This window comes from Camellia sinensis, chromosome 15 (genome assembly GCF_055761805.1).
Source record: "Camellia sinensis isolate YWXY chromosome 15, ASM5576180v1, whole genome shotgun sequence".
NCBI classification, from domain to species: domain Eukaryota; kingdom Viridiplantae; phylum Streptophyta; class Magnoliopsida; order Ericales; family Theaceae; genus Camellia; species Camellia sinensis.
The window spans coordinates 63621900-63643749 of NC_138975.1; the positions used below are offsets into that span (position 1 = coordinate 63621900).

The following is a 21850-nucleotide window of genomic DNA, read 5'->3' on the forward strand; positions in this document are numbered from 1 at the left end:
GGCTAGGAGTCAAAAAATTAAGCGGTTAATCCTCTTCTTGATGCGTGTCAGAACACGTACGTGCTTTCCGGTCATTGTAACGCTTTCCCGCCCCATTCGCATTTCTCTCGCATTTATTACGATTTGAAACTTAAGTCCCTTCGAAAACATGCTTTTTCGAATATTTGAACCTCTTGGACTGCCAGTCAGTATCTCTTCTTTGACGCGTTTTCTGCAACTCCTATCCGTTCTCTCCTTGTCTCCTTTGCCTTTCGTAAGTTTTCTTCTCTTCTCCTTGCAATCTTGTTTTCCGTATTTATTTTTGATTTAGAATATCCTTGAGTCCCCACTAGAATGGCTAAGCATTTGAAAGACCTCATTTCCGAGAGTCGAATTTTTGGGTTCCGAAGACATTTTTCTATCCCTGAGGATGTCCATCTTTCTTTGGTAACGGACAATACCCTTGATATGGAAAGGGACAACCAAAATACAATCGTCTTTCCTCTCCTGTCTATTGCGGAAGGCGGAGTTCGCTTTCCCCTACACCCATTTCTCAGGGCCTTCCTCCGCTATTGGAGTCTGATTCCTTCGCAACCCAATGTGAATTTTTTCCGAATCGTAATGGGAATTGTAGAGTTGAACCGGTGTCTCAGGATCAACCTTGGCATTTCGACGATTCGGCACTGCTATTCTTTAGCCAAATCCTCCGGTCGGCTCAGGCGCTACTTCCTCAAGGCCAAGGACACCGATCATCACTTGGTAACGATGCTTACCAGCTCTGACAAACGAGTTGACGATGTAATGGTCAATGCCTGAGGTAACTGGGAATTCGGCGAAGGCAAAGATCGCCTAGACCTTATTCCCAAACGAAGGGGCGAACCAGGTTGCCGTGTAACTCTTGTTTGTTGATCTTTCTTTTATGCGGCTTTTTCTGCAAGCCTTACCCTTTGTTCTTGCAGGCAATAAGTTGAAGAGGATTTTGACCTCGGTTGACGATGCAATCCTTGCGGAAATTAAAACTGCACTAAAGTACTTTGGCCGTCCAAACGTACAGAAGCAAGGGAGAGCTGCCCATATTCTCCTACGGTACGAACCTACCTACACTACGTTCTTGGCCACGGACGACATCCCGATCCCAACCGGCGAACAACACCTTACGGCTCTTGTCTTCCCCAGTTTCAAGATCCTTAGGCAAATTGGTCTCGAAGCTTCTGATTCGGAGCAAGGCTTAGAGCCGGTTGTCGAGGTACATGCCGAATCAACGAGAGAGTTCGCTGCCGAGGCCGAAGAGGTCGACGAAGCTCTGATATCAGCGTTTGAGGCAGCCGGTTTTAACCAGCCTAACTCACCGTCCACTTCGGGTCGGGCGGAGTTTTCCTTCAGAGATATTTTTACAAACTTGGAAGACCTTCCCGGCACTTTTTCAGAAGGCATGGCTGGGGAGAATTTCACGCAGATGACGAGAAAGAGAAATGCCGAGCGAATGGCCGCTCAAAAGAAAACTGAGGCCACTTATTCTGAGCCTGCCCCGGTTGAATCTTTACAACCGGTTACTGGAGAAAAAACGACTCAAGTTGTTGTGGCCGAGACGGAGGGGGCTGAACAGTAGGTTATGGAAGAACGGCTGATTTCAAAAGAGCGAGGCGAAAAACGTTCCGCTGAGGGAGAGGCCGGCTCAGAGGATAGCCGTGCTGACAAATGGCCTCGCTTAGAGGAGTCCGACGTGGTTGTCCCCTTCGTTGTTCAACCAAAGATCAAAGGCATGCTAATCTCCTCTGACGCATCTGCCATGAAGGATCCAGCTGTGGCGTTGAGCTTAGCCGCCTCAGTTTCGCTACCGGCTGACAAGACCACCTTTCGAGAAGAGCCGAATTTGGTGGCTATAGCATTCGCTGCCCAGTCGGCCCTTTTGGTATGTATACGATACTTTCTTTTTTACTCGTTTGGTTTTGTTTGCATACGATGTTGCTTGATGTGGTGATCCAAACTTGTTTTGCAGACGGTTGGAAGGATAGCTGAACTAGGCCGAAGGCAACGTGATGTCATTGAAAGAATTGGCCGCTTAAGGGTTGAAGCTGAAGGTGAGAGAAGTAGGGCCGAGTTCGAGGCGATAAGAGCCGCAATGGAAAGTGCTCGAGCCGAAGCTGAAAAGAAGAGGGCTCGGATTGCTGACCAGCTCAGATCCGAAGCCGAGGATAAGGCGAACGTGAGTGAGGAGTCGCTCAAGTTAGCCCAGGAGGCGCTTTCAAAGGCAGAGGCCAAGTTAGAATAATTGAAGGCGGCCAAGGAAAAAGCTGAATCTGTAGCTTCTACAGTGCTAGAAGCTGGAAAGAGCGCCACCTTGAAGGAATACATAGATAAGGTCCCCCAAATTCGAGAATCGGGGATTCAAACATAGGTGGCTCAAAGCCCTTGCTGCCGCTGGAGTTACATTGGCCTTGCCAATTCCATACGAGCAAGTGGACGTTGAGCCACTTGAGTATGATCCCGAGGATTGATCTGGGAGACATTCTAGTTTTATTAGGTATCTTTAATTTCAATGTACGTTTTTGTTTAGTGGATCCTTGTTAGTTCAAGGTAATTTTCATGTATAAATTGGTTACTATATGTGCTCAATTTATTAATGAAAATTTTCTTCCCTTTTCACTATTACTTGTACATAGTTTTTGATATTAATGAAGAGTTTTGCCTTCCACTATTTTGAATAAAATGATTACTGTCTGTTGTGCCATCTAACTAACGATTGGATAATAGCGTAATCTTGGCAATTATATTAGTTATACTTTAATTTATCCGAACAAATCGACTCTTGGTGCCGAATAGGACTAGTAAATCGATTCATGAAGAGGCTGCGGCATTAGAGCCGAATAGATTGATGAATCTGCCCTTGCCCCAGCTGGTTCATGAACATTAAACACCGAACCACACAATATTGATGAGTCGATTCATGAAGCAGCTGCGGCATTAGAACCGAATAGATTGATGAATCTGCCCTTGCCCTAACTAGTTCATGAACATTAAACGTCGAACCACACAATATTGATGAGTCGATTCATGAAGCGGCTGCGGCATTAGAGCCGAATAAATTGATGAATCTACCCTTGCCCCAACTGGTTCATGAACATTAAACGTCGAACCACACAATATTGATGAGTTGATTCATGACGCGGTTACGGCGTTAGAGCCGAATATACTGATGAGTCGGCCATGCCCCAGCTGGTTCACGAATTTGCCCTAGCGGAAGTTAAGACTGCCGAATAACAATGTTTGATGGGGGCCCGGCACAACTCGGTCGACGCCCTAGTGATTGATGAGATTGCCTTGGGGGCGCTGCCCTCGCAGGGAATAAATGAATGAAGGTCCTATTTATGTGCTCAGTGAGCAACTCAGTCCAGGTCCTTGATGAAGAATAAACAAGCGCGAATGTCGAATAGACTTTTCTTTAACAGCAAAGAGGAAGTGAGGACACTAGCTGAGCTGGGAGGAGACATGAATCGAAGTGGCGAACCTTCGCGTGCGGGAGGTAGGATTTCGAGGGAGCGGGAGAGACGTCAATCTCCTCGTCGTCGAAGTAGGTCGCCTAGGAGGGACAAGGAGTCACAGGACAAATCCCCGCAACCCCGTTCTGGAAGGGAGCCCGATGCGAACCCACGCCCATTGAGTTTTGCAGTCTTTGTGAGGAATAGGCCCATGACAGATGCAGACTCGATCATTCAAGATTCAAATGTGGCAGTCGAATTTGCTCGACAGATTTTTCCTCCCAAGGTCCAGCAGTCGATGGTAGGTCGGCAGGACTTCAAAGTGTTTCGTGAAGGCATTCACGGTGCGGTAAAGGGGCTCTATACCACCTACAAAATCGGCATGCGTCTCCGTGCTTCCTGCCAAGAAATAGAGAAGATGGATGAACGCATCCGAAGCTTGGAGGCTCACCTAGAAGCGGCTGAGCGTGAGCTAAGGAAGGCCAAGGTCGTTCAGGCATAACCCGTTGGACAGGCTAACCCAATCGTGGAAGAAAGGGTCACCCAGCGGCTTATCAGTACTGCGCTCGCCGATCGAGATACGGCAAACATGTTCACGATGGAATCCGCAAAGGGGAGGGCCTATGACAAAGGCTTCCACGAAGGCCGGAAAGTAGGGATACAGAAGACCAAGGAAAAGCTCACCGAGGAAGTTTGCCGATGCGAAAATCGTGGATTTAAGCATGATTGGATCAAGGTGCTTCAGGCTGAGGAAGCCCTCCGAGCAGCGGGCGTTGATTCGGCATTGCCACTGCACCAACATAACCATTTTTCATTTTCCACCTTTGAAATTAAGCAGAATGAGGATGAGGGCGACGCCGTATAAAAAATACTCAACTTAACTTTCGAACACAGATCGCGTTCATAACTATGTAATTATTGCCTGATTGAATAAAACGTTCTATTTTAAATCTTTCATTGTAATTTTCATTCGGCATACAGGTGTTTGCATGTTTCATTGTATAAATATCAACCAGCTCGAGGCAAGTAGGCATTTTAATTCCGAATGGTTATATGCCGGCTCGCCATAAGCATTCTCCACTGAATATATATTTGGCATGTCACGCAAGGTCAATTGCGCCGATGAGTTTCCGAATTCGGAGGCTTAACCAGCCCAAAGGCGTCATACACCAGGGGCTCCGAATCTGAAGACAGTCAGCCCATCTATAATTGTTGTTTATATAATTAGACCATTTTAACTCTAAAAAAGTCAAAAATTAGTACATGGAGTGGTTGTGGCCAATATCGCTCAGCATCCGTCTTTTGGAGTTCAGTGCTAATGAAATTGCCTCGAGGCCACTGCAAGGGTTTTAGAAATAAATCGCCTCGGACTTTTCGCTCCAGTGACTTTGCTTACTGTGTACAGACTCGATTTAAAACGATTTTGTTGCGTGGGGTTAGATAAGTGTGAATGTCGAATGGAGTTTTCTTCAGTAACAGAGGAAAAGCTCAGACTCTGGCTGAGCTTGACATTGTAATGAATCGCAGCAGAGAACCTACTCACGCGGGAGGTAGGGCATTCAAAAAAAAGGGAAAAACGTCAGCCTTTAAGTCGTCAAAGCAGATCACCCCGAAGGGAGAAACAGCAATGGGGAAGTTCTCTGCAACCGCGACCGTGAAACGAGGCCGACGTAGCACCGCGACTGTTGAGTATTACTGTTTTCGTGGGGAATTCCTTTCTTGTCCTGGATCTTAGCCTTGACATTGTCTATGGTGCCAAAGGTCCTCGCCTCGAGGATGATTATCTCGTCGGTGTGAACGCGGATTCAGGCGAGGTCAGATTAAAGCATTTCAAGTTACGAGTGCTCTTTGATCAGCGGGCGTTGATTCGACGCTGCCGCTGTTCCAATGCGACGCCATATGAGAATAGATATTGTAATTCTTCGAACGCGGATTGCGTTTTTTGTAATTATTATTTAATCGAATAAAATGTTTTATTTTAAAAGTTTATCTCATTCTGAATTTTTGTGTGCTTAATTAAGCATCTTATTTTCAATGCTACAATGTTTTGTCTTGTTCATGCGGTTGTACTGGCTCAACCTACATATCCCTGCCTCGATGTGTAAATGTTTTCGTTCTGGAGGGTGCTCCGAATTCGGAATATTATTTGGCCTTCGAGCGTCACTCGGTGGCACTATTTGGTCAGCCAAATTTGGAGGCTTTATCAGCCTGAAGATGTGCTGACGGGGTCCCGAATTCGGAGGCTTTATCGACCCAATCGTGACATCCATGAAGGGCGCTCCGAATCCAGAGGCTTTATCGGCCCAAAGACGTCATTCATTGATGGGGCTCCGAATCCGGAGGCTTTATTCGGCCAATCATGACATCCACGAAGGGCGCTCCGAATCCGGAGGCTTTATCGACCCAAAGACGTCATTCGAGCAATGAGGCTCCGAATCCGGAGGCTTTATTGGCCCAAAAACGTCATTCGCCGATGGGGCTCCGAATCTGGAGGCTTTATTTGGCCAATCGTGACGTCCACAAAGGGCGCTCTAAATCCGGAGGCTTTATCGGTCCAAAGATGTCATTCGCCGATGGGGCTTCGAATCCGGAGGCTTTATTCGGCCAATCGTGACATCCACGAAGGGCGCTCTGAATCTGGAGGCTTTATCGGTCCAAAGACGTCATTCGTCAATGGGGCTCCGAATCCGGAGGCTTTATTGGGCCAATCGTGACATCCACGAAGGGCACTCCGAATCCGGAGGCTTTATCGGCCCAAAGACGTCATTCGCCGATGGGGCTCCGAATCCGAAGGCTTTATTTGGCCAATCGTGACATCCATGAAGGGCACTCTGAATCCGTAGGCTTTATCGGCCCAAAGACGTCATTCGCCGATAGGGCTCCGAATCTGGAGGCTTTATTCTGCCAATCGTGACATCCACGAAGGGCACTTCGAATCTGGAGGCTTTATCGGCCCAAAGACGTCATTCGCCGATGGGGCTCTGAATCCGGAGGCTTTATTGGTCCAAAAACGTCATTCACCGATGGGGCTCTGAATCCGGAGGCTTTATTTGGCCAATCGTGACATCCACGAAGGGTGCTCCGAATCCGGAGGCTTTATCGGCCCAAAGATGTCATTCGCCGATAGGGCTCCGAATCCGGAGGCTTTATTCGGCCAATCGCGACATCCACGAAGGGTACTCCGAATCCAGAGGCTTTATCGGTCCAAAGACGTCATTCGCGCGATGGGGCTCCGAATCCAGAGGCTTTATTCGGCCAATCGTGACATCCACGAAGGGCACTCCGAATCCGGAGGCTTTATTGGCCCAAAGACGTCATTCGCTGATGGGGTTCCGAATCCGAAGGCTTTATTTGGCCAATCGTGACATCCATGAAGGGCGCTCCGAATCCGTAGACTTTATCGGCCCAAAGACGTCATTCGCCGATGGGGCTCCGAATCCGGAGGCTTTATTCGGCCAATCATGACATCCACGAAGGGCACTCCGAATCTGAAAGCTTTATCGGTACAAAGACGTCATGCGCCGATGGAGCTCCGAATCCGGAGGCTTTGTTGGGCCAATTGTGACATCCACGAAGGACGCTCCGAATCCAGAGGCTTTATTCAGCCAATCGTGACATCCACGAAGGGCACTCCAAATCCGGAGGCTTTATTTGGAATACTTTTGAACTGGATTGCACAGTAGGTAAACAGGAATCTTTGCATTACAGTAGTGGAAAGTGTACATGGTGAGCCATTCGGAACCAATATCATTCCCCACAGGTCGGGTTTAATGATAGAATTTACACAAGTGCGTTAGGAGCAATGTTGCGTACCTAATTTTCCATCAACCGGCCTCCCATCATCCGGAAATACCTTCAGGAGCAACATTCTCGGCGTGTAGCGCCACAGCTGAACGCGTTGAGCATACGTCTCGGGAAGCTGCTGCTGGTATCGCCTAGATTTTCCGTGGCTTTTCACTGGGGAGCCGCCCGACATTGTTGAGACTGTCTCGATTCGGCACTTCAGTGGAGTTGACCTGCGACTCCATTGGTGTCTTTCTAGAAAGGAGATAGCACGCTCGTAGGGATTGCCGGGAACCACAGATTTGCTCAATGCTGTGTTCGGTCGGGAAACGTAGCAGTTGATGATAGGTGTTTGGCATGGCCTGAACAATATGCAACCAAGTTCGCCCCATGATGAGGTTATACGCTAAAGGGAACTTGACGGCCAACAATTCGACGACCACTATTTGGGAGCCCGCCCGAATGGGCAACGTGATTTTTCCGAACAGGTACTCTGGATTTGCGTTGACGCCGAATAACGGATGAGGAGCCGGAGACAGTTCTGATTCATTGAAACCGAGTTTGATGAAGGTCTCGTAATACATAACCTCCGAAGTGCTCCCCTGGTCTATGAGGACGCGTTCAACGGTAAATCGGTTCATGTGTAGTTCAATGACCAATGGATCAATATGGGGAAGTGTTATGCCGATAAGGTCGGAATCGTCGAAGATAATACTCTGAGCTTCGTGGGGCTGTTCCGTTTGTGTGCGTTGCTTCTGGGGGGCTGACTGAATTGCATGTATTGTACGTGGCGTTGGAAGGCTGTATATCATATGAATAATGCCGAGGGGAGGTGACTCCTACCAAAGGGCAACAGTTTTGATTGTGCTCTTCCGGACATGCTGCTGGAGCCGACCATCTTGCACCTATTCCTCAAGGTGATCTTTCAGGGCATAGCAATTATTCGTATCGTGACCGTGATCTTTGTGATATTCACAACGCCTGTCACACCTTCTCATGTCAGGAGGTCCCACCATCTTGGACGGCCATTTGAAAAACGGAAGATGGTGGATTTTGGACATAATCGAGCTGATTGGCTCTGACAGCTTCGTATATTTCTTGTCGGCGCGCTTTGTGCGCCTGCTATTGACCTGCAGTTTCTTATTTGCTTGGTGTGAGCATTGATCGCTGGATCGGCTAGAATCTCATCTCTTGTCTTGTTTAGCCCGCTGTCGTGGTTCAGGGCTCTGTGGTGGTACGGAGCTTATTGGCTGAGCGATTTTAGAAGGGGCTGTTTTGTTGGCCACGCGTCCGGCTTTAACCCGCAAGGCATCATCTTCCACTTCGCAGTATTCCTCTACTTTCTTCATCAACCCCCAGACTGTTTTGGGGGGTCTTCTAGTCAAGGAACTGCGGAGGGCACTATCCAGATGTAATCCCATTTTTAAGGCAGTGATGGCCATGGAGTCGTTGCAAGCGTCATCAACAAGATTAAAGCATTCCTAATATCACGCCGAATATGCTCTTAATGTTTCTCCTGGTAGGATTTGCATTGCCCAGAGAGAGTCGGCTTGCTTCGGCTGGACCTTGTTGGTGATGAATCCGGCCCTTAAGGATTTCTATAGTTGGTGGAACGTTTTGATCGAAGCTGGCTCCAGTTTATAATACCACCTGACCGCCAATGGTCCCAAACTGTTGGGAAATATTCGGCACATGAGGGCCTCGTCGTCTGCATGCAATGTCATGGCCTGCTTGTAGTGGCGGATGTGGTCGGTGGGGTTTGATTTGCCGTTGTACAAGGTGAACGACGGTGCTTTGAATTTCTTGGGTAGCGCAGCCTTTGCAATCCGTCGTACGAAGGGATTGTGTTGATCTTCGTCCGAGCTATTCCTTTTTCGCTTGTGCATTGTACGGGGACTTTCTTCAGAAGAACTGGTGGTATCATGTCGTCCCTTCTTCCTGGGCTCCGGGGGATAATGACTCGGAGCTGCTATCGGTGTTGTCTTGTCGGGCTCGAGGTCGTCGACCACCTGTTTTTCGAGATCGTTCCGGATTTAGGCGTACAGCTTGTTTGGACTTCGCCACTTCCAAGGCCAAATCTTCACGGAGACGCTTGTTCCATGATCGCTTGCATTGTCTCGTGTTCTGAAGTTGAGGGTGAGGCGAAGTTCAAGGCACGTCTCGCGACGATAGTCTCCGGTCCAAGCATGTTCGTTAGAGTGAGGTCGTCTCTTTGAGTGGTTTCATTAGTGACTATTAGAGGATCTTCTGTTACACCTGCCATGGATATATTTGAGTATTCCCACAGACAATGCCAATTGTGGAGATGTGGTTTGGAAATACTCTTCAGATCCTGGAGAACGCTCATGATCCTCTTTTGGTCACCTGAAAATAAATAAACACTCCGGTCGGGGGTGCCGGAATTAGCACTCCGACGGACAAGTCAGGATCCACACTCAAGAATGCTTGTATTCTAAGTTAAGCACAACAATTCTCACATACCTTTCTTAGTCTGTTGTTCCTTTATTTATACTTGTTTCCTGGGCCTCGTGGCCAGGCCCACTTGTCACTCATTAGCCTCTTATTTACTCGGCTCCATAGTTCAGTATCTATTCGGCCTATCCAATATATTCAGCATCCTTATCGTGCAGGGTAAAGCCGTGTAATATTTGTCTTCTAGAATACACTTCTGATTATTCCAATTATCCGGCTCCCACAATGCTACTGTGTAGGGGTGTAAATTTAGCCCCCCCTGGTCCATGTTGGGCCTCGCGGGCTCTCATCAAAATTCGAGCTGGGTCAAGCGGATCCACGGGCCAGAAAACTAGTCCCAAGGGATATTCAGGCCTTGGGTGGGCTGGTGGGCCGACCCCTGGCCCTAAGCCTAGGCCTAGGCTCAGGCTTGGGCAAGCCTAAACAAATTTTATTATTTTTTTTTGTTTTTTCAACCAAAATTTTATTATTTTTCACTAAAAATTACACTGGGCATTAGGCAGACCGGGTCTTAAGTGGGCCTTAAGCGGGCCCACAGGCCAGGCCGAATTTCAAAATGATGGCCCTAGCCCAAGCGATGGCCCATGGTCTCGGGCTCGAGCCCAAATGGACCTAAACTAGTTGGGCCCACCCCGGGCCGCGAGTAGGCTTTAGGTCACCCATGGGCCGTGGGCCATTTTTACACTTCTACTAGTGTGGCTAAAGATCTCTAGTGAGAACAGTTTGAACAAATGCAAATATGGAAAGAAGATTTATAAGATGTGCAAACTATGAGGTAATCACTTTCATTATTTGGTGATTAAGTATTTAATCTATTTATTTGTTGTTGTATAATATTAAAATAAAAATTTAAACTTATTTATTAAAATTCTCAGATTCATGCCACTTATGAATATTTTGAGTGGATTGAGCCACCATTGTGCCACCGCTCGCATGATCTACAACCAAGACTCGTGCAACAAGTAAATCATATCGAGTTAGAAGTTGGAAAAAGCTCAAAAAAAGAAAAAGTTGTATCAAAGAATGTTGCTAGGAAGCTGTTTGTATGCTTTATTGCGTGTACTCTAAAATGAAAGCAAAAAAAAGTGTTATATAACTTGATATGAGAAAGGAATATATGTAATATTAAAGACTATTTTGAGATATAAATGAAAAATATTTTTGAAGTATTACAAAACCTGTTCAATATCAACACCTGAAGCATGTTCATTAAGCATCAACATTTCACTCACAAAACCTGCAACCCATTCACCAACATTGTAATATTTGAATTACAAAACCTATTTAATGCTCACCATTTCAATTACAAAACATTTGACAAACAACATGTGCACCTATTTGTTCTAATGTTGTAGTTATCCAAAAATATTATTCTACCAATCCCAAGTAAGCCTTACAAATATCAACAAAAGCAACATTTTAATTACAAAAACCTAATCCCTCAAACCCTTTCCTCTATCCTTTGCATTCCACCCAGGTGCTACAAATCCCATTCCAGATTAGGCCACATGTCTAGCTGATACAGAAGTAGCGACACCTCTAACTAATGCAGTTCTACTTGCACTTGCTCCACAAAGGCATTGTTGGTTGTGTTTGAGTAGTGGTAGCTAGTTGGGATGAAGATAGTGAGTACTGGCAACTTGTTGGGATGAAACTAGATAAGTGGCAGTTGGTTGGGATGAAGATGGGTGTGTTGTAACTTGTTGAGATAAAGCATTTGAGAACTGTAATGAAAATTCAAATTGAAATGCACAAAGTGAAATAACTGAAATTGAAATGACTCAGTCAGATTATTCACTTGAATATCACACTTGGATCTTGTGTTGAAGTAAGGCCTAGCCTATGTTTCAGGGTTTTTTTGCATCAACCACTCATTTGGCTTGTTTTCTATGTCCAATTCCCCCAACTTCTTCATGTGATAATCAAACTCCCTTTTTGTCCCAGCATATGTAGCTTTCCATATCAATTTCTTCAACTCTTTTCCCTTGAACTTTTGTTTGAAGTTGGTGTAGAAGTGCCTCATGTAATACCTATGCTCAACATTAGGCAAAACTTGATTAAATGTGTACACCAATCCTTTTGGCCTGTCTGAAATGAATGTCCAACCAATGTCAGTGACATCTCCTATGTCCTCTATTAATTGGGTCAGAAACCATCTCCATGAATCCTTGCATTCAGTCTCTATTGTGGCAATGGTAATGGAAAACATGTTGTTATTCCCATCAAGGCCAATGCCTGCTAAAAGCTGGCCCCCATATATGGCCTTCAAAAAACAACCATCTAACCCAACAATAGGCCTATAACCTTAGAGAAAACCTTGCTTCTGTGCATCTAGTCTGACATACAACCTCCTAAAAACAAGTGTAAGTTATATCTTAGGCCTTTCTACTTGATCATCATCTTCTTCAACTATAGGTTTGTCTAATTTGATCACCAAACAACTGTTTGGATTATGATGTTTCACTATCTCACAATAGTCCCAAAGTCTAGCATACTGTTTTCTCAAATCCCCTTCAATTGTTTCCTTTGCTTTTCTTTTTGCTCTATACACTTGACTCTTACTTACATCAACCATTAGTTCTCTATGAATGTCCTTTTGTATGGCTGAGATATCTATATTAGGAGAATTCCTCAATCTTTCAAGGTATTTTTGTGATAAATACCTTGAGTTAACTAGATGGTTGTCATAAGTCCTACCACATGAATGCTTTAGTTGTAAGCTTTTGATCTGGAATGTGCTTTCGTTTTGCATTGGGGATACATGAATTCTAAAACCACACTCTTGCTTGCATACTGCAATAATCCTCTTATTTTCATTTCTAACCCACTTCAAATCACCTCTCTGTTTCACTTGCCATTTCTTCAATGCATTCCTAAAAACTTGTGCATTCTTAAATCTTATCCCCACTTTTAGATTAGGTTCCACCATATCCACATCCTCATTAAATTCTGGAAACCTATTAACCATTTCCTCATCATCTGACGATCCATGTAAAGTATGCATCTCAAAATCCTGATATGAATACCATTCATTAGAACCCCCATCATTTGGTTGATTTCCTACATTTGATTCAACCTCGAAGTTTGTCTCAACACCCACATTTGATTCTACCCCCACATTCTTTATCAACATAAGTAAATATATCTACATATTCACTCTCCTCTAACTCATCATTCATCCACTCTCGATCCGTGTTGGAAACACTATCAGAGTCATTTATTTCCTTATCACCCCATCTTCTTCTTCTTCCATTTCAATTCCATTTCCCCATTCATCTTCTTCCATTTGAAGCCCATTTCCCCCTTCACCTTCTTCTATTTGTGTTTCTATTTGTAGAATTTGTGGCCCTTTTATGACTTCCCTATTTGGACCTAAGACTTGAAGTGCCTCGTGACCTTTCTCCACATATAAAGCAACCACATCAGACTCATATAATGGAATAATATATCAATTACATCCCTATCTGAATTCATCTCCCTAAGACCAATGTCTAGTATTTCCCCAGGAACTCTGTAATATGGCTAGTAGAGGGATAACCTAGACACAAGTACAACTTCTGAAAATCAAAAAAGCCAACCCTATATGGAACAAAGTAGTAAAAGTAATTCACTTTCCCTCCCTTATACACTATATTTGGGGGCTTAGTAAAGTTACTTCCATGATGTAACTCAACACTAAAATTTGTTGCCATCACCTCTCCCTAAATAATACAAGACACAAAAGACAAAAATAATTCATATCTATGCCCGAACATTACAACACACAAAAGAATAAAATAATACATAAATAAATTACTGCTAAACATTATAACACAAAAGAAAAAAATAATACATAAAAAAATTTTAAAAAAAAAACTAATCTTATTATTAGGCTTTAGGGTTAATAAACAAACATAAAACATCATACCCATATTACACAACAAACAATAGCCAAATACACAACAAACAGTTAGGGGACTACTATCAACCCCACCCCCATGCACAAAAATCATAAAAACCCAAATATTTTATATCCTAGTCATGCATCGAAATCAACAAAACCCCAAATCTCTAGCCATTTTTACATTAAAAAAATAAAATAAAACCCCCCAATTTATTATTCCAAATATGCCTATCTTCACGTAGTTAAGTAAAAAAAATTGATGAAACACTTATATCCCACAACTTTATCGACACACAATACAAACTCTACCAAAAAGCTAACAAAAAGACAACAACCTTAACAAAAAGCTAACAAAAAGTCAACAAAAATACTTCGTAAACAAAACTCTACCAATAAACCCTTTTTTTCTTTAATATTCGCAAACATCAAACATCAAACAAGTAATTTTCTACACATATTATACAATAAATTTAAAAAATCTTAATCAAATCTTCAAATAGTCCCACAAAACATCAAACATTCAATAAATTTAGGGTTCTTCGATCATTATCTGGAGTAAATTTTTCAAAAGCAGATTCTTTGTAGTCTCAATCGATTGTTACTGATTTGATCTGGAAATCTTTTCAAACCCTAACTGTGATACCCATGTTCCGTAGTATGCTAATTGGTCCTTAATTTGAGTATGATTATGTGTTTAGCATGATTTTATGTGCCATTATATGAATATATGTGATTTTGAAGTTTTATCTGTTCACCGTAGGATTATCTGTTTGAATAATCTGCTTTGGAAATTAAATTGAGGGCCTTATCGGCCACAGAACCCGAAATTGATTACGCCATTGTGATTAGCATAATTTTTAGAGCCTACGGTGAAATTTAATTGAAAATTTATTCGGGTCAGATTAAACTGATTAAATTGATGAATTAGAATCCAATTACTTTATTACTATTATATTGGCCTTAGTGGGTTTTGTTGTAAAGGCTTTATACACTCAAACTCCCTCTTAATTCTCATTTTGGCTGATATACATTCTAAGGAGAGGAGAGGGCCGGCCATTAGAGTGAGAGAAGGGAGAAAAAAAATCTGTGTTTGATCTTGAAGGCTTGGAATTTGAAGTCTAACTCTAAATTGGACCATAGATTGAAGGAATTGGGCTTCTAGGTAAGCCATTGACTCTTGAATTCATAAATTGAACTTGTAATCTTGTAAGCTCAAAGTTTAATTGTGATCAAGAGCATGATTTAAATTGGTTTTGGTAAGAGGTGGTCATGCATGCATAGAATTGCTTCTAAATTGCCATAAGTTGCATAATCTAGCATGTATCATGTCAATTAAGCAAGATTTGAAGTTTGATCATGCATGCAAGCTTGGTTTTGTTGAGCTTTATGAGAATAGGCACTACTTGCATCTTTTGAAATGGGATTGGAGCTAAAAGATTGCATGCATGTTTGATTAATGAACTTATATGAGATTTGAGAGCTTGAACCATGAGTTTGCAAGAATGTTGATCTATTTTGAAGAAATGTGACCATGATTTTGAGTATTTGGCCTCCTAATACTTGTATACTCATGGTATGTAATATGTTTGCATGTTTGGAAAATAAGATTTTGAATTTGGAACCTTTGGAGGTCGTTTGGAACTCAAGAGCACGATTCTGGGTTTTCCAGAATTTTGAGGTTCGCTCGAGCGAGATAACCTCCGCTCGAGCGTAATTTTCGTGCTCCTAGCACTTTTTGTAGAGTTGGATTTCCGCTCGAGCGGGAAGTTTTTGTAGACAGGCCTTCCGCTCGAGCGTAATTTTGAGGTAACCAGTACTTTTGCAGGCGTCTTGGGTCCGCTCGAGCGGAGAAGTCCACGCTCGAGCGGGGACCTTATTTTTTGAAATTTTGTTCATACGTTCTGTGTTTCGTTTTCCGTTCTCTTTCACTCGTAAGCACTCTTAGGCATATGTTAAGCATTGTAAGTGAGTTAATGAGATAAGAATAAAGCCTAAAGAGGAATATGTGAATTAAGGGACAGATTGAATTGTTAGTGACCCTTTTGTGTTTATGGAATGTGTAGGGTCAAGCTCCAGGGCGAATCCACAAGCCGATCACTGTGAGTAATATCAATATTTGAAAGATTGTCAATGTCCAATTGTTTATTTCCCTTATAAACTTTATGAGTTGCTAATTGGGATTGTGGACAAAAGTTTGACATGATAGAAATGAATGGACCGAAGGTCGTTTTGACATGAATGAGTGGGCCGAAGGCCGTTTTGACATAAGTGAATGGACCTAAGGTTGTTTGGATACGAATGTATGGGCCGAAGGTCGTTTTGACGTAAATGAATGGGCCGAAGGCCGTTTTGACAAAAATGAATGGGTCGAAGGCCGTTCTGATGTAAATAAATGGGCCGAAGGCCGTTTTGACAAAAATGAATGGGCCGAAGGCCGCTCTAACATAAATGAGTGGGTCGAAGGCCGTTTTGACATAAGTGAATGGACCTAAGGTCGTTTGGATACGAATGTATGGGCCGAAGGCCGTTTTGACGTAAATGAATGGCCCGAAGGCCATTTTGACAAAAATGAATGGGCCGAAGGCCGTTCTGACATAAATGAATGGGCCGAAGGCCGTTTTGACAAAAATGAATGGACCGAAGGCCGCTCTAACATAAATGAATGGGCCGAAGGCCGTTTTGACATAAATGGGAATTTGATTGGGCCAAAGACCAGTATGTTTGGAACGACAGTCATTTGATCTGAATTTTGTATAAGTATATATATGTTAAGCAGAAATGTGCATTGGGCCCAAGGCCGTTCGAAGCATGTTGTTCTTCATATTACTTATGTAACTTATGTATTCGATATTATTCACTAGGCTATCACTCACGCTCATTCATGTGTTTGTAGGTGAACCGAGGGAAGTCCAAACCCAGCCCCAGTGAAGCCTGCCAAGAACAACACGAGTTTTGGAGAGTCAGCCTTGTGTCTCACGTACGAGACCCATCCTTGCCATTTTGTTATGTAATTATATTTTGTCTTGTTGGCAAGGACTTTGTGTACATCTGTATATAGTTTTGATATGGGTTGACTAAGTTTGGATGATCCTGTCTGTAAAGGATTTTGTGATACTGTACTTGTTGTGGGTTATTAACGTATATGTGCATGGTTTGTTTTGAGTGCATATAAGCACGGCTCTATGGACAAAGTTTTAAATTTTTGCTTCTTTTTGGCCCCTTTACTCTGATGAGTTATGTCTGTTAAGGTTTGAGGCCATAGGTAATCTCAGGATTACTGGCCGGTTATGTCCTTAACCCATAGGGGCAGGTTCAGGTCATGACAGAGTGGTATCAAAGCACGAGTTAATAACTCACACACTCATTCAAAAAGAGCAATAAGCGTCTAGATAAGATCTAGGATGCATTCATGTGATAAATATGAATTTGGAAGCATTGATTATATGCTTAAACGTTTTGATATGAACAATTATATGTGTAAGTTGTGAACTACTTGCATTGCAAATTATCTAGGAATATGTGCTTCTTAGTGTATGCATATTTGTGTACCTTTTGTATGAAATGTAATGCAAGTTTAATCAGATGGTGAGAACAAGAGGAGATGAAATAGAAGAATCCTCAACTGTCAGAATGGACAGAATGGAAAGACTGATACAGGAAATGACAGAAGCTTTGAGACAGCAACAGGAGTGGCAATAGCAGTGGCAGCAACCACATCCGCCACCTCCACCTCCGGCACCACCCGTGCCAGATAATCAGAATGATGACTGGATTATAGCTCTCACCAAGGAATTCAAGAAAATGAAACCACCACAGTTTCACGGGGGATTAAATCCGTTGAAAGCCGAAGCGTGGGTCCTCGACATTGAGAAATTATTTGAAGTATTTCCCTGTTCAGAGACTCAGAAAGTGCTTCTAGCCACTTTTATGCTAGAAGATGAAGTAAGAAGATGGTGGATGTTGATGCCAGAAAATCATAAGGATGTTGACTGGATAAAGTTTCTAGAAATATTCTATGACAAGTACTTCCCGCAGTGTGTCCGGGATAGGAAAGTGGCAGAGTTCATGGAACTCAAGCAAGACATTTTGAAGGTGGACTCCGCAGTGACATCCTAGAGAGGGTGAATGTCCTAAAGCTGGAGACCTACATTGGGGTGCTAGATAGGGCCATCATATTAGAGGCTAACATAGCTAGACAAGCTAAGCCAGTAACAGAATGGAAAGGCAACAAAAGGCAAGGCTTCTTTTCGAAGAAGAAATTTTCGAAAAAGCAAAACACGGGCTCCTCAACTACTTCAAGTTCTTCCCCAGACACAGCTCCCATGTGCAACGTTTGTAGCAAAAGGCACCGTGGAGTCTGTTACCGTGCATCGGGAGCTTGTTTCAAATGTGGAAAGCAAGGGCACATAGCTCGAGAATGTAATCAGAACAATGGGAAACTAGCAGCTAGTTCCACTGCATCAGTCCCAAAGCCGGGAAATACTTTGAGACCCGCTACTACCGGGGATACCGTGAGACAGGGGAGAGCTTTTGCGCTTGTTCCGGGCGATACACGGAATGCCAATGCCGTTGTCTCAAGTACTATTTCAATATGTAATCAGGATGCCTTTGTATTAATTGACTCTGGATCAATACACTAATTTGTGACATGTACATTTGCATCTAGACTAAATAGACCCCTAGAATTATTGCCATATTTACTATGTGTGTCTGCTCCATCGGGGGAATTTGTGTTGTGTGAATCCATATACCGGTTTTGTGAAATGCGTGTTGAGGATGCTATCCTGTATGCAGATTTGTTGCCCTTGAATTTTAGACATTTTGATTTAATTTTGGGTATGGATTGGTTAACCAAGTATTGTGCCACCATTGATTGTGTAACAAAACGGGTCATGTTTAAACCACCAGAACATAAGGAGATTATGTTTGTGGGTAATGGGGTAGTGCCTCCACCATATTTGATATCTGCTATGAAAGCATGTAAACTAATCAGGAAAGGGTGCCAGAGTTATTTGTGTTATGTGCTGACTGAACAAACCGTGAATGTTGAATTGAATGATATCCCTATTGTTAGAGAATTTTCGGATGTGTTTCCAAATGAATTACCAGGGGAATTGGTAGACAGGGAGATAGAGTTTACCATTGAAACTGTGCCATGCACCCAGGCCATTTCTAAAACTCCCTACAGAATGGCTACCGCCGAGATGAAAGAATTGAAAGAATAGTTGCAAGACCTCCTAGACAAGGGGTTTATCCGACCTAACACTTCGCCTTGGGGTGCACCGGTACTATTTGTGAAAAAGAATGATGGAACTTTGCGCTTGTGCATCGATTACCAGGAATTGAACAAGGTAACAATAAAGAACAAGTATCCCTTACCCTATATTGATGATTTATTTGACCAGTTGCAGGGATCACAGGTGTTTTCTAAGATTGATTTGAGATCCGTATAGCGATCCCGGGTTTACCCTTGTTGTATAGTGATCCGGACATGTGTCCGTGGATGTTGGTAGTTGTTTATTATCTTGTTTGCATCCTCTTTACTTTGTATATTGAGTTATAGGATGTGTTGGGCAGGTTTGTTATAGGTTGGTTAAGTTTAGAAACCAAAACTAGTTGCCCAGATTTTGGCCTGTCCGCTCGAGCGGGGGTTTTGGCGCTCGAGCGGGAATTGCACCCATCCAGTATTTCCTGTGCAGTGTTGGACGCTCGAGCGTGGGGTTAGCCGCTCGAGCGGGGTTGTGTGAGTGTCGCTCGATCGGGGAGTTGGAAGCTCGAGCGAAGACCTGGTTCTGTAAAAGTTCTGGGAGTGTGTATCCGCCGCTCGAGCGGGATTGTTGACGCTCGAGCGGGAGTCTGTGAGTGACGCTCGAGCGGGGTGTTTGACGCTCGAGCGGGTCGATTGGGTTTAAGTTCCGTGTTTTGACTTTTCAAATCACTTTTTCACTTTCTCTTCTCTCTCTTACTTTTCCAAAAACGCCATTGTTGAGCCTCTCACTCTAGAACTCTACCTTCTCTCTAGGTTTTGATCTAGTAGGAGTGATTTGCTCATCTTTGGCCTTTACAAAAAAGTTGTTGATCGTCGAGGGCTACATTTTAATCTGAAAATTTCGGGATTTGGAGCATGTTGGGTTTTGTCATCTTCTCCTTTGGGGCTCCGAATTTGAGGTAGGGATATCCTACTCCTCTCTATGGATTTTGTCTTTAAATTTTAGTATTTTGAGACGTTGGGGTTGGTTTGGTAATTTTGTGAAAGTTTGGGGCTTTTGTGTTATTTTACAAAAGTTGGGGTTTTATTCATAATAAACCTAGATGCATGTTTGGCATAGAGAAATGGAATAAATGTTGAATCATTGGGGAAAATGGGACCTAAGGGTTGAAATGTCAATTATGGATAATGACCTAATTACATTGTTTCATTAATTGGGATAATTAATTGTGAGAAATGAGGAAACGAAATGTTGATTGAATATCCATTGTGCATTTATTTTCTGTTTAGAGATAACTGTTTTGGGCTATCGGTGGAGGATAGTCGTGATTGTTGTAGACAATGCATGATGATTAGGCAAACGGAAACTAATCAATGGAATGTGTCATGGAATTTGACGGTTGATAGAATACATTAATTGTATGTATTGAGTGATTGTATATAGAACCAATGTGTTTGTATACGTTATGTGTAGAGGAGGAGATGGGGGATGTACTCCGCGGTTTAGGGGAAGATGGGGGATGTACCTCTAAACCGGATAGTGTTGGGAGAAGATAGGGGATGAACTCCGTAGATACAGCTCATATGCTTGTCTAGAGAAGTGAAGATAGAGCTCATATGCTTATCTTTGTGAATGTGGATATTGTTATTATACATATCTGTTGAGAATGTGGATATAGCTTATATGCTTATCTGTGAATGTGGATATTGTTGTTATACATATCTGTTGAGAATGTGGATATAGCTTATATGCTTATCTGTGAATGTGGATATTGTTGTTATACATATCTGTTGAGAATGTAGGTATAGCTTATATGCTTATCTGTGAATGTGGGATATAGTTTTTATACATATCTGTTGAGATGATGATAGAGCTAATATGCTTATCTGTTGAAAAAGGAAAAATGAAAAGTAACTTGGACTCATAAGTCGTATGACATAAAATTGTGATTTATGTGGATGTATCAGTGTTGGCCATCTATCAATTGCTAATCTTTTAGTCATTGTTCATGGTTGGTTTAGTGTATTTCTACTGGGCTGTGGCTTACCCTATATGGGAATATCAATTTCAGGTACAGGTAGCATGCCACCTCCAAGGACATAGCTTGGAGGCTAGAGGCGGACATACTTTTGTCGTTTTACTTTTTGATGTACTACATGTAAATTCAAGCCAAGGGCTTAATGTGTAAACGAGTTAGTACTCTTTTGTTGTAACCAAGTGTTAACTTGGAAAGCTGTAAACCCATAGGGCATTTGCTTTTGTTGTTAAACATGTAATACTTTTGTAATGGAACTCTGATAAATGGAAGAATGTGGAACTTTTACATATCAATGTATATCTTTATTGATGGGTTTAATGTTATTATTTTGAGGGCGCTACAATCCGGGTATCATCAGCTGAAGGTTAAGGCAGAGGATGTTGAGAAAACCGCATTCATAACAACGTATGGTCATTTTGAGTTTCTTGTTATGCCATTTGGGGTAACTAATGCTCCGGCAGCATTTATGGACTTAATGAATAGAATTTTTAAAACCTACCTTGATGAGTTTGTTGTAGTCTTCATTGATGCTATTTTGATATACTCTAAAGATAGACTTGAACATGAACATCATTTGAGGACTGTTTTACAAATACTTCGGGAAAGAAAACTATTTGCTAAATTAAAGAAATGTGAGTTTTGGTTGGATGAGGTTGTTTTCTTAGGGCGTGTGATCAACAAGGAAGGAATTTCAGTGGACCCGCAAAAGATAGAGGCAATTGTGAATTGGCCTACACCGACTAATGTGACAGAAGTTCGCAGTTTCATGGGCTTAGTTGGGTACTACAGGAGGTTTGTGAAGGACTTTTCGAAATTAGCAATACCTCTTACCCAATTGACACGTAAAAGACAACCATTTGAGTGGAATAGTGAAAGAGAATCAGCCTTTCATGAATTGAAGACAAGATTGACCACTGCACCAATTTTGACACTACCTTCAGGTACGGAAAATTTTGTGATTTTCAGTGATGCATCTTATAAGGGTTTGGGTTGTGTGTTAATGCAG

The 21850-nt window shown here is 42.8% G+C and overlaps 1 protein-coding gene across 1 annotated transcript; it reads right to left on the reverse strand.

Moving 5' to 3' along the window:
* Positions 1 to 11553: 11553 nt before the first annotated feature.
* LOC145813020 (uncharacterized) lies at positions 11554 to 12846 on the reverse strand. Its single transcript, XM_082908277.1, has 2 exons — positions 12103 to 12846; positions 11554 to 11976 (listed from the first exon to the last, which is right to left on the reverse strand). Exons 1-2 carry the CDS (start codon positions 12844 to 12846, stop codon positions 11554 to 11556), a joined length of 1167 nt encoding a protein of 388 aa, XP_082764403.1.
* Between the last annotated feature and the right edge of the window lie 9004 nt (positions 12847 to 21850).

Excerpts from the sequence above, each read along its gene's own strand:
- LOC145813020 (XM_082908277.1), bottom strand. The coding sequence starts at position 12,846 with ATGTTGATAAAGAATGTGGGGGTAGAATCAAATGTGGGTGTTGAGACA. Across the intron at positions 11,977-12,102 it reads TTGAAGAAGATGATGATCAA|GCCATATATGGGGGCCAGCT; the intron begins GTAGAAAGGCCT and ends TGTTTTTTGAAG.